Below are 12,138 nucleotides of genomic sequence, written 5' to 3'. Positions count from 1 at the left end.
TAAATAAATAAATAAATAAATTAGTTGGATCTCAGTAGAACTTTCAGCGCCTTTTTATCCATAGGCATATCACAGTAACTGGAGATCTCTGGAGTTTGAGTGTGGTAGAGAAACACGAACCTGTGACTCTGCATTCCAATCTGTCTGCCAGTACCTTGGGATGAAGTATAAATATACCCATGGAGTGTGTATCTAAATGACTGTTCAAAACATAAAGACAACTATTTTAAATACTCGCTTCCATTGCATATTATCAACAATAAAAAGCCTGTGCTCCTGCAGCTGCCACTGTTGCTCCAGCAGATACACACTGAACATGCGATTTTTGGACTGCCCATCATCATCTGTGTCTGTTCATGATCAGCCCTTGGCAGGCCTCCCAGAGCAGTGTAAAATCTCAGCATGTATCTGTGGGTTTGCTCACTTGCAAGAGAAATGCAGATGCTTTGAAGGAACTGTGAGAAAATGCAACAGAAAACAAACAAACAAACAACATGACTTAGAAACCTGATCAGTCTCCAGAACACCGCAGGTGCATGCGGATGCTTCAAGATCTGGATTAAGGCTCTGTGCTCCTCCCTGCAGCTATCCCATGCTGGAGGGCATCCACCACGCCTTCTAGGCCAGGCAGGGCTACCATGTTATGCACGGAGTGATGCAGGATGAGTTCTTCTGGAATATGTCCTTCTGTGTAGGTACACATGGTACACCTGAACAGGATTTCTGAGGGTCATTTCAAACCTCGTGCCTCATGCCTAACTTCCCACCAGAGAACTTAAAATTGACCTTGTGGTGGATCAGCAGAACCCTCAGCACTCTGCAGGATGCTGATCAGCATGAAGCTTTTCCTGTATTACTGCCTCATTTCTGTGTAACTCCAGGATTTCAGTCACTGACGGCTTCAGTTGCTGTCACAAGGCATGTGGCAATAGAAGGGGTGAAGCACACAAAGTTGCCTACGTGGAGTGCTGCGTCAGACAGGCCTTCTGCCTGCAGCTGAACGACTCTGTGCTGTTCTTCCCACCACAGTGAACTCGTGCTTAAAATTTTAGGCAGAGTGGAAAGCAAAACCCGTACGTGCTATTGAATCACTTCAAAGGCCAGTGATGAGTGCACCAAGTGCAGGAAGAGCAGGGAATGCCTCAGGCAGGGGATGTGCCTGACCTACCCAGCTTCTCTCCTGGAGGCTGAAGCCATTCTGAGGCCTCGCATACACCCACCCATCCAACAGCATCAACTGGGGCTGCTTCCCAGCGGCTGGCTTTGATCTGTGGCTGGGAAGGACTTTGTCCTCCTGCCTCAGGGAGTGTGGCTGGTAAGGGAAGGAGCATTCCCTGAAAACTTCTTGTTCCTCCTGTTGGTGTATGTGACCTCAGTACACACGTACGTGTCCAGAAACCAGTGCTGCTCTTATTAGCCTTATTACAGAGAATATCTGTTTTGATCGTGGTTACTCAGTCATGATTCAACTTCCAGCAGCTCTGTGTGACCACGACAACCTCTGCAGTATTTTGGAAGAGCTGTCATTACTGTTGTCAGTCAGGAGCTCAGTTCTGTGAGGACTCCACAGGTCGGGATATTTGGAAAGCTTTCTGACCACATATCCAGTGAGTGCTACTGACGGGAGCCTTAGCGCTGCGGGTCACGTATCAGTCCCGGGCTGAGGCCACGGGACGAGCAGTTTTGCGCTCAGGTCTGTCGGAATCCACAAGCCTTGCCAAAAGGCTGCGGAAAATAGGCCTTCCACGGGGGGAGACAGCAGTGAAACTGTCAGTAACTCCACTCGAAAGTTGGAAAGTGTCGACACTTCCCCCTCCCGCCCCCAAACCTTGACAACAGCCACACAATGCAAGCCGCTCCTGCATTGGAAGAACGAGCTGGGACGCCCTGCCCCGGTCCCCTCGGCCCCCCCCGGCCCGGCAGGAAGAGGAGGGACTGGCTGCGCGGCTCGGCAGCGTTCCTCGCTCCTCACCGCCGCCGGTCGCCCCCCGCCCGCAGCCGCTCCGTGCGCCATGTCCCAGCCGGGCTCGGGCCCCCCTGGCCCCGCCGCGGTAAGGTGGGCAGGGAGCGACGCGAACGCGGTGTGAGGCGGGCGGGGGGCACGGCAGCTGCACTGATGGACCCCGACCCTCCAGCTGCAATGCAGAGGAGCTGCCGAGCGGCAGCGTGAGCCCCCCCCCCCCCACCCCCTCGGCCAACCCCGACCTCCTGCCCGGACCGCAGCCCCGCCCGATGCGGGTCTCGGGGGCGGCTGGGGCGCGGTTCTGGCCGCTCCCTTGGCGGGTGCCGCCCCCGAAGGGAGGTGGCTGCTGGGGCGCGGCCCGTGCGTCTGTGTGCCCTGTATTGCCGTGCCGTGCAGTGCGGAGCAGCGAGCAGCACCATGGCTTTTGCACGCTGGTGGTATGCCACGGTAAATGTGAAATGCGGGGCTGCGGCTACGGATTGCGGAGGGCTCCGCACAGCGGCTGCGGGCGGGGTCGCCCGGCTGTGACACGAATGAGCGGGGAGGTGGGAGTGATGGGCGGCGGATGGGCGCTCTTCACGTGCTCGTGTTGTTGTGCGTCAGGTCCTGTGAAAGCCTGGCGTTTTCTGGATGTAGCTCCGAAATTCTGCTGTGTTCTTTGTTTAAGCGATGCTGGGACGTGGGCTCGTTTTGTGCTGACGGCTGTTTTCGTGATGCTCTGAATAATGCAAGCTCTAGAAGTGACTAAACTGTGCCATTCGATCAGAACTCAGCAATTGGTGATACGCAGTGTAAGGCAGAGCTTGCGGGGGTTTGTTTCTGCTTTGGGTGAAAATCCTGCGTTGTGCCTGTTTTTGGAAACGTGTGTTTAACTGCAGGTGGGTCGTGGAGCTGCCAGGAATAGTTTTGTCTCGCTGAACAGTCTCTGAGTAAACCTCAGCTCTCATGGCTCTCTGTGGTTCAGCTCAGCTTGGTTAATGCTCATTAGTCTGACAGGACCTGTAATTGCTTAGAAGTCGTCTGAATTATTAGTCATAGCAGGAAGCTGAAAAGTCTTTCAGAGGAGTGGCGAGAGGGAGCCTGCCCTCTGTTAAAGTTTTAGAGAAACTTTGTAAGAGGAGAGGCGTCTTTCAGAGAAATGACTGATTTAACATATTTCCTGAATAATTGCTGAGGTATATGGGATTCCCTCGATTTCTAATTGCACTTTCCATTGCTCAGAATAGCTCAGATGATGGATTAGTGGTGTTTTTGGAAGTAATTTGTTGTATTAAGCCAGTGATACGGCATGGTGACGATAATGCAGAGTCAGAAATAAGAAAGTTTGAGAACTGTTGCACTAAGTGATGATGGCCCTGTAGTCCTGGGCCATTGAATCCAGGGTTGGGAAAGATACTAAGACCACCTCGTTGCCCGCATTCACAGAGGGAAACCACTCCTCTTGAACTCTGTTGGAAAGCAATCTCTGCAGTTACTGGCACCAGCACATCTCTACTGGCCTTTGTGCAAGACCAGTGTCCTCGCCATCCATGTGAACATCTATCATTTACTGGGGCAGTTTCTTCCTGGAGGGCATCACGGTCTAATAGATGAGGGAGTGCAGCAGGAGAGAAGGAAGAAAGGAACAGGCATGAGAGATTCGGTGTTTTTTGTGTTAGGTGATGGTTTTTGTTGTTGCTGTTTCCCTAGGATATGTGCGCAAAGCATAATGCAAGGGCTGTAAGAAGAATCTGGCTTTCACCTATGCTCTCTCTGCACTTCCTTGACGCGTCTTTTATCTGTCAGTTCTTTGAGCAGCATCAAAAATCTCTGTCTTTTTCTCAATTTCGACTGAAATATGATGGTCAGATTCCTGTCAGTATAAAATGTTTGTCTTCATCATCATCAGCAGCAATGCAGTTAGTTGACTTAAGATGAGGCTGTTGCAGGCAGACTTCCCTTCTTACCCAGTTACTGAATGTTGTTGCTGACTGCTGAAATGCAGCATATTTGAACTGAGGGCCTGCTGCTGCTAGTGGAACTCCTGAGATTTAGAAAGAATGTCAAGGAGCAGGAGTTTCAGATGAAGTCTGATTTTTACAAGTGTAAGCTGAGGATGCAGTCGTACATTCTGTTATTAGTATTTTGAATCTGAAGGTAAATGTGCTGAAGCAATAGCGTCGAGATGTTTTTGTGCGTACGGAACAAATTGAAGATGATAAACTTTCTTGTTAATGATACTTTTACTGGGTGTTTTTTTTTTTCCCCCAGATGTTGTGATTGTGAGTGGTTTTGTTTGTTTTGTCTTTAGTGAAAAATATTTGCGGCCAATTTGATTTAAACAGGAAAGAGTTGAAAATAAGTTACGTTTTAAGTTTAACTAACTGAAAGTGTGTGCTGGCTCTTTTTGTGACATAGCTGGAGCTGCTTCAGCCATTGGTATGGGTATGTTGTTACCGTGTGCATACATTTCTTTGTCACTGTAAGAAAAGTGAGCAAGAAAAAGAGTAGAATGCCCAAAACAAAAGCAACCTCTCTCACCCACATGGGGACATAGAAGAGTGAGGCATGCATACCATCCCAGGAAAGCTCAGTTGAGTTTCTTGTTAAGCAAATTGATTAATTTATTTAAATCTGAAGACTCGGCACTTGGAAATGCAAAGCAAAAGGGAGCTGATGAAGGTTGATTTTAAAATAGGGTCCCTTCTCATGTCTTAAACATAAGCTTTTAATGGAACCAGTGTGATCTTCATGGAAGGTGGATAAGCAAGTTGTGCTTTCCCAGTTTACTTCCTCAAGGTGGCAGACTTTCAAGTGAGATTATGCCTTTGTAGACTTTTATTATCCGAGGCCAGAGAGCATCAGTGCTTAATGTTTACACAGACTCTAAGTGACTGAATAAAAATCACTTTGGTGTAGACTTACATGTTTGTTCCAAGTGTTTAAACCTTATTTAAATTTTGAATTGGAGCCTCATTATTGTAGATGCTGTTTGACACAGCTTAGGCTTCAAGTGCCTAACCCTTGCCTGACTTGAGTTTAGGCATGGCAGAGCTGGAGTACTTGGCCTCCCTAGGGTGCTTCAGGGTTGTGCAGTTGATGCTGGGGAATAGTTGAGGGAATACTGCCAACCCCTTTGTCCTGCCTTTAACTCTACCCCCCTCCCCCAAGCTCTGTCTGGGAGCCTGGGATTACTGTACATAACAGCCTAGTCTAGAGGTGGGAGAAGAGCCTTGACACTTAGGTTCAGATGCTCTTCACTTCAGCCAACTGCTGGGACACAGTGTAGTTCTGGGACTGGGAGCTCTCTTGATCCTGTCTGGTGTGGGTTTCCTTGGCAAGTAAAAAGATGTGGACATGGGAAGGAAAGGTGCACACAGTAGAATCTATGTAGGGTTCCTTCTTTCTGTGACTTGCAAAGGAAAAAGAATCATTCTGGACTTTAGTTGGTGTTACTGTTTTAAAGCTGCGCCCAAACCTGAGAGAACAAACCAGTAGGACTGACAACATGCATGCAATATATAGGAAAACGTGCTTGCTTTGTTAACCAACTTCCATTATGGTAGTTAATGTCCACTTGGGAAGCCAGTAAAGCCTTTTACTCTATGCAGTATGCATTTGCAGTTGTCCACAAGCTGTCTGTGTTGATAACAGTAAGAGATGCAGCTAGGTTCAGGGCAGCTCAGCTTTTAAAGTGTTGTGCTGCAACAAAGATGGCAAGAAGGGTGAGGAGCGGCTGAGAGCCCTGAATGTGCTCAGCACCGAGCAGAGGAGCTGAGGGGAGCCCTCATGGCAGCTGCAGCTCCTCACAGGGAGTGGAGGGCAGCGCTGAGCTCTGCTCTGTGTGACAGTGACAGGGCCCAAGGGAACTGCATGGAGCTGTGCCAGGGGAGGGGCAGCTGGTGATGGGGTCTGCACCAAAGGATGGTGGGCATGGAACGGGATGCACAAGTCTGTGGGCACGGCCCCAGTGCCAGAGTTCAAGGAGTGTTTGGACAGTGCTCCCAGGTGCAGGGTTTGGGTTTGGGTGGTCTTGTGTGAAGCCATTAATTGGATTTGATGATTCTATTGGGTCTATTCCACTTTGAGATATTGTATGACTACGAGTCTGTGATCCTATAATGAGGGTGTGCATGTAGGATCAGAGCCTGGTCTACATAAAATGATTTTGCTGAACAGCAGTCGTAGGTCCTGAACTTTATAGCTGTGCTGGCACTGGAATCAGATTTTTGTCAGTGAAAGCAGATCTATTGATGTTGCTTTTACTGGTATGTGTGTGGTGTGTGTTGGCTGTAGTAATAAAAGCTACAGATAACTGGGTTAATTGTGTCTTTACTGGAAGTGCTTTTATGGGGCATTGAATTAATCTACCTAAATCTTACCTGGAAAGACAGCCTATATGGTAAGGTTTTCCACTGAAAAGTCAAAATGGGAATATGAGAATAGTATTTCCAATTCTAAAACTTTTCAAGTGCCTCAGTGATGCCTGTACTAATTTTAAAATCTTTAATTATTAGAAGTTGTTTAAAACAACATGTGATTTTTTTTTTGTCGTGTACTACCTTAATGGAATTGGATAAGAGATGTGACTTATTTATTTTGTACTATTTGTTCATTCAGCTATTGCGTCCCCAGCCTGTCTGTTGCTGTGCTAGAGCACATTCCAGCTAAAGATAGTCTAGTGATACATGGCTCATTGCTTTCTAGTTGTAGTCATGCAAAGAGAATGCCGGAGGAACTCATTACTTAAGTGCTTTAGCAAACTTCTGCTGCTCAGTCTTCAAAACAGAAAGGAATAGATGGCTCTAAACTCATCCCTTCTCTTTACTCAGCACCACCAAACAGTTTTGAATCCTCATTCTCTGATGTCTGAGTTGCCCTGGGAAGTTATACTAGCTGAGATATTAGATAATGGCTTTATTATTATTATTATTATTTTATTAATGGGCAAAATTACTTGCTTTTAGCATTTTTTTTTTCTAAGATTAAACAGTATGCAGTTGAAAAATTTGTGGTTTTTTGTTTTGTTTTGTTTTTTGTGGGACCATACTCTCTGTTATCAGAGATGCAAAATAAAGCCTGTGCTGAATACAGTGTACTTGCTGAATATTCAGTATGTTGCCACACATGAAGAATAAATAGGACTAATGGCACGCTGGGTTAGGTGGAAGGAACTTTAATGTCTTGGATGGGATGACACAGGAAGCTTGAAGAGGAATGTATTTTTTGATGTGCACCTGTGCTTGAACCATGACAGAGTTTATGTCTTGTACTAACAGCAAAATTCTAGAAGTCATAATAGCAGATCTCTTCCATGTAAGAGGGATTGGACATCATGAGCATCTGTATGGTTATGAAGAAAGTTTAGATGTTGGTTGGACATGTAGTGTTTATCTGGTAAAGCTGTTCAGTTTCTACAGGAGTCTGTGGGACTGACAGCATTACTGAAGCATCAGAGAGCGACGTGCTAATCAAGGCTGAGTGATAATATGAATATCCTACAGAACTTCTCACAACAATAGTGTTAAATGTAGTGCTATTGAAATCTTCTTTCTGACTGAAATCTGTCGAAGTCATCCAGCAGGTCAATGGAGGCTGGGCACGAACAGTGTCCGTTATGGGTCAATGTTGGCACTGGTGATTTTCAGCATCTTTTTCAGCACTTTAGTGGGACTGACTATGCCCTCAGCAAGTTTGCTGATGTCACTAAGCCAAGTGGTGCACTTGATAGAAGGAGGGGATGACATCCAGAGGGACTTGGACAGTCTTGAAAAGTAGTTCTGTATGAACCTGGTGAGGTTCAACAAGGCCAAGTGTGAAGTGTTGCACATGGCCTGGGGCAATCTCATACAGACTGGGAGAGGAACTCCTTGAGAGCAGCCCTGCTGAGGACTTGGGTATTCTGATAGAAAGAGAACTGGATATGAGCCAGCATTGTGCATTTGCACCCTGGAAGGCCAGCAGTATAGCGGGCTGCATTAAAAGAGGAGTGGGCAGCAGGGCAGAGGAGGTGATTGTGTCCCTCTGCTCTGCTTTCATGAGGCCACATTTGCAGTGATACATCCAGACTTTTGGGCCTCTGCAGAAAATTTTTGACCTGTTAGAACAGGTTCAGAGAAGAGCATGAAGTTCATCAGAGGGCTGGAGTACAGAAGGCTCTGGGGAGATGTCACTGTGGCATCCTGGTGCTTAAAGGGAGCTTATAAGCAGCAAAAAGACAGACTTTTTCATGTTGTGATAGTGACAGGATAAGGGGAAAAGATTTTGGAGTAGAAGGGAAGATTTATATTAGCTACTAGGAGAAAATCCTTTATGCAGAGAGTGGTGGAGCATTGGCCCCAGGCTGTGCAGAGAAGCTGTGGATGCCCCATCTCTACAGGCATTCAAAACCATGTTGGATGGGGGCCTGGGCATCCTGATCTAGCGGGTGGAAACTCTGCCCACAGCAGAAGTGTTGGAACTGTTTGATCTTTAAGATCCTTTCCAACCCAAGTCATTCTGTGATTTAAAAATCTGTCCATTAGTGAGAAGGGAAATGTATTGTTCTTTTGTATTGTGGAGAGTGAGAGTTGCATCATATATGCATTAAGATATTTGAGACTTGCTCAGCATGGAAGGTATTTCAAGATCTTCATATTTACGTTTCTCTTTTCTTTACTTACAGCAGAGTGACAAGAAGGCAAACGGAACTTCTTCCAAATCAGGAGAGAAAAAAGAAGCAACAGAGGTAAACTCAATAATGCAAAGATATTAACAAGAAAAACTGAGCAATGAATTACATCTGATATAAATTTCTGCCTTTTGATAGCAAAGTAATAATTTTCAGATAAAAGTGATTACTGTAGTCACACAATTTGTTGCAGGTAGGTGCAGTTTTGTCTTAAGCTGCAGAGCCACCTGTTGTTTTCTTTCTTGTCTCCTGCTTTCACAAATTCTTCAGTTTAGCATCAGTTGAAATGATCTCAGTGGATTTGTGTATTCTGCAGTGCAGGTACACTTTATACATATCTGATGGTTCTGACTTTTTGATGGTTGGGAAGCAGGAATAAAGTGGAATGTTCTGTCACATTTCCTATCTTGTTTGTACCTTGGATTTTCTTCCAAATGGGAATATTCATGCATAGTTTTTTCACATCTGGGCCACATCTTGGCACATTTGCATATGTGTTGTCAGTGCTGTATTTTCAATAAATACTACTTTTTGAAGATACGGGTTTTTCAGGAATGAAGCTTTCCCAGTCAGGAGTTCATGCTGGGCTACAATGTTGAATTTACAGCAGGCAGTTTTATAGTCTGATCACAGAGGCTGTTGATGACGATCAGAAACCATATGGGTTGCAGTCAGTGTTCAGAACAGTACTTTGTACTTCTCCCAGGAGGCCTAAACCCTGTTAGTCACCCAGAGATATGTTGTGTGCTATGGTGAGTCACTCTTGTGCAGTAGAAGAAAGTGCTGTCTGAGCCAGGATGCAAGTGCCAGTAGTGATCATTAATTCCTCTCAGCTGATTCAAAAATGGGAGCAGTACTTTTCCAAGGAATGTTAGCAGCAGGTTTAAAAAGAGAAGAGTTAATGGAAGCATCTACTACTTTTCTACTTGCTGACTTCAAATATCAGTTATTTGTGTAAGGGAAGCTGGAAGTAGGTACATTTGCTATTTTAGTCTTAGCAGAATCTATCTGAAAAAAGAACTTTGGCTAAGCTATAGTGCTTTTAACTGCTGTGTCTATCAAGAACAGTAGTCACTCTTGTTACTGTCTTCAGAGGTAGATGAGAAGAGCAGATACCAGTCTTTTCTGACCAAATACCAAAAAATGGGTGTCTACGCTGGGTACACAATCCTCTTATCTCCAGACAGTGTATTTTCTTCAGCAGTGCTGTTCATTTATACGTTCCTAGTTAGATATCAGATTTTTTTGATTGCGTCTTGTTACTTTTAATGTAGAAATGCTTACCATTTTGTGGGACTGGTGGGAGCTGAAGTCTGTAATTTGGATAGTGGAGTTACTGTTCAGATGCTTTTGCTTTTACAACAGTATTAATGTTCTAATTTATGTATCTCCTTCTTCTACAATGCTAACTTTAGTCTCTTTGGTCTGAAAACAAAACTAAGATGTGGCATTAATATGTTATGCCCATTATTTTTTATTTTATTTTTTTAAACCCTGGTTCTTTATAGCAGCCAATGATAGTTACTTGGAAGCACTTAGGGTGCACAGATTCTCAGTGCTGTTTCATCTAGTACAACAGAGAAATATTTTGTGATAGTTTAATAGGGATATGTCTGTGAGATCTGTCCCTACAGGGCCCACATTCCTCTTGGAAGGGTTGATCTCCTTTGCTTCATTACTATTTGTATGGTATTAAGGAAGAGACACCCTCACACTGTGATCCTTTTTGCCTTATTTCAGCGGTGCTACTCAGGCTTCAGGACAGACTGAGTGATCTCCTTGCCCCAGGAATGGTCAGCTTTAGATTGAAAAATGTATCATCTGCCAGTCTAATTATGACCAATGGAGTATGTAGCCATGCAGTATCTTCTACAAATAAGTGCTTTGCTATAAGGGAGACAGCTGGAAAATTCATATGTGTTAGAATATGTAAGTGAAAGGAGATACAGGCAACTCTTTATCCACATGATCCAAAGATAACATGTGCATGTGTTATGTTTGTACTGAGTAGTGCTCATAGACACAGATTCAACTTACTGGACATGTACCTTATCTCTTTGTGTCTTGCATTTCAGAACCTTAAAATTGCTAAATTCACATTTTAAATAAGGTCAGGCACTGCGAATCTTAAGTTGACCTTAAAATGTTTTCATTGCTTGTGGATGTGTGTGTGGTAGACATTAGCATAAAATAAATGATCAGTGTTGGAATTGATGGTTGCCCATGCATTTGAATGTATTTTATACATTTGCAGCTGAGGTGTACCTGCCATGCTACAGAACATGCTGCCATTTAACCATATCCATGCCTCTAGGTCCTCACTCTGTGAAGACTTGAGATGTTATGGTCTTGAGTCCACATGTTTGCAAGACAGCATTGCGAAATGTGAGAAATAGCAAATTTCTTCTCCTTTCCTCCCAGTGAACTAAGACTTTTGACCGCTTTTATGTGAAGTTTTAGTATGTGAGAGACAACTCACATAGTTTTTTTTAACCTTTCATCTTAACATCATCTTCAAGCATATGTGTTCCCTTTCAGCAGTTTCCAGTCACTTTGGAATTTATATACCACAAAGGAATTACAGCTACAGAATATTTTGGATGGTACAGAAATAATTTTAAGGGGGGAGAGTAAAATTACTACATGGAAACCCAGGATAGTACATAAAATATCTTGAAATTAAAGATGCTGGGCCATAGATTTTTTTTTAATTTATGAGTTTGTGAGAAAGAGTATCAGCATACATTTGAGCTATTTTTACATAGCTGTTTTTGCTTTCTATTGTATCTACTGTTTGCTACTGTTGGAGAGAGGGTAATGGTTGCCTGAATCTTTGTCTGGTCTCAGAAAAGTAGATACAGTGTTATAGTGAATTGCCTTGTCACACATCTGTATTCTTCTTTGCTTGGTATTGTCCCTTCAGAGGGATGCTACTGGGGACGAAGGGTTAGCAAAAGAATGCAACTCCTCATTTGGGAATCTCAGCTAAACTGATTCAAGCACAAATCTTAATCCTGCCCTAATCTCCTGTGAAGTATTCCAAAGTGTTGGGCAGTCCAATAACATCTGTTGGGTTCAGATGATCTTTGAGGTCTTCTCCAACTTAAGCAATTCTAGGATTCTATAAAAGGAAGACAGTGTAAAATGTTTAGGAATTTGAAGCCCCGAATTGAAGCAAGGGTGTATTTTAACAAAGATGGTATGAAATAAGATCCAAGTGAATGCTTACTGCAATTTCAGGTCGTGCTTTCAAGCAGGGTAGACAAAATATGTGCCACTTCCTTAACTTATTATTATTTACTAAACAGGAAATATGATCCTTATTTTGAAAGCATGATAACAGTAACTGACTTTGAAACACTATTGTTCTTTTAAAATTGATTCTTTCCTCTAACTATGGGATTTCTCTGTCATTTTTAAATCCTGATGCAGATTTCTTATCCAAAACAAACATTAGAGTTAGTTGGAGTGCAGGAGCATTATTCTGAGTAACAACACTATGACTGGTAAGAAATGTGGTAGGGTG

The 12,138-nt window shown here is 44.1% G+C and overlaps 1 protein-coding gene across 8 annotated transcripts in view; it reads left to right on the top strand.

Moving 5' to 3' along the window:
- The first annotated feature begins 1,831 nt into the window (after positions 1-1,831).
- CAST (calpastatin) overlaps positions 1,832-12,138 on the top strand; it is a 60,152-nt gene continuing 49,845 nt past the window's right edge. For 3 of the 8 annotated variants that reach the window (XM_015849668.2, XM_015849667.2, XM_015849666.2), the window contains exons 1-2: positions 1,832-2,056; positions 8,607-8,669. In XM_015849668.2, coding sequence (XP_015705154.1) covers positions 1,847-2,056; positions 8,607-8,669 — 273 coding nt within the window. In that variant the 5' untranslated portion in view covers positions 1,832-1,846. Of the gene's footprint in view, positions 2,057-2,187; positions 2,411-8,606; positions 8,670-12,138 lie in introns of those variants that run through there. The other 5 variants (XM_015849673.2, XM_015849670.2, XM_015849674.2 and 2 more) reach the window with 3 other exon arrangements.

This window comes from Coturnix japonica, chromosome Z (assembly GCF_001577835.2).
Source record: "Coturnix japonica isolate 7356 chromosome Z, Coturnix japonica 2.1, whole genome shotgun sequence".
Taxonomy (NCBI): domain Eukaryota; kingdom Metazoa; phylum Chordata; class Aves; order Galliformes; family Phasianidae; genus Coturnix; species Coturnix japonica.
This window is presented reverse-complemented; position numbering and strand designations above follow the sequence as displayed.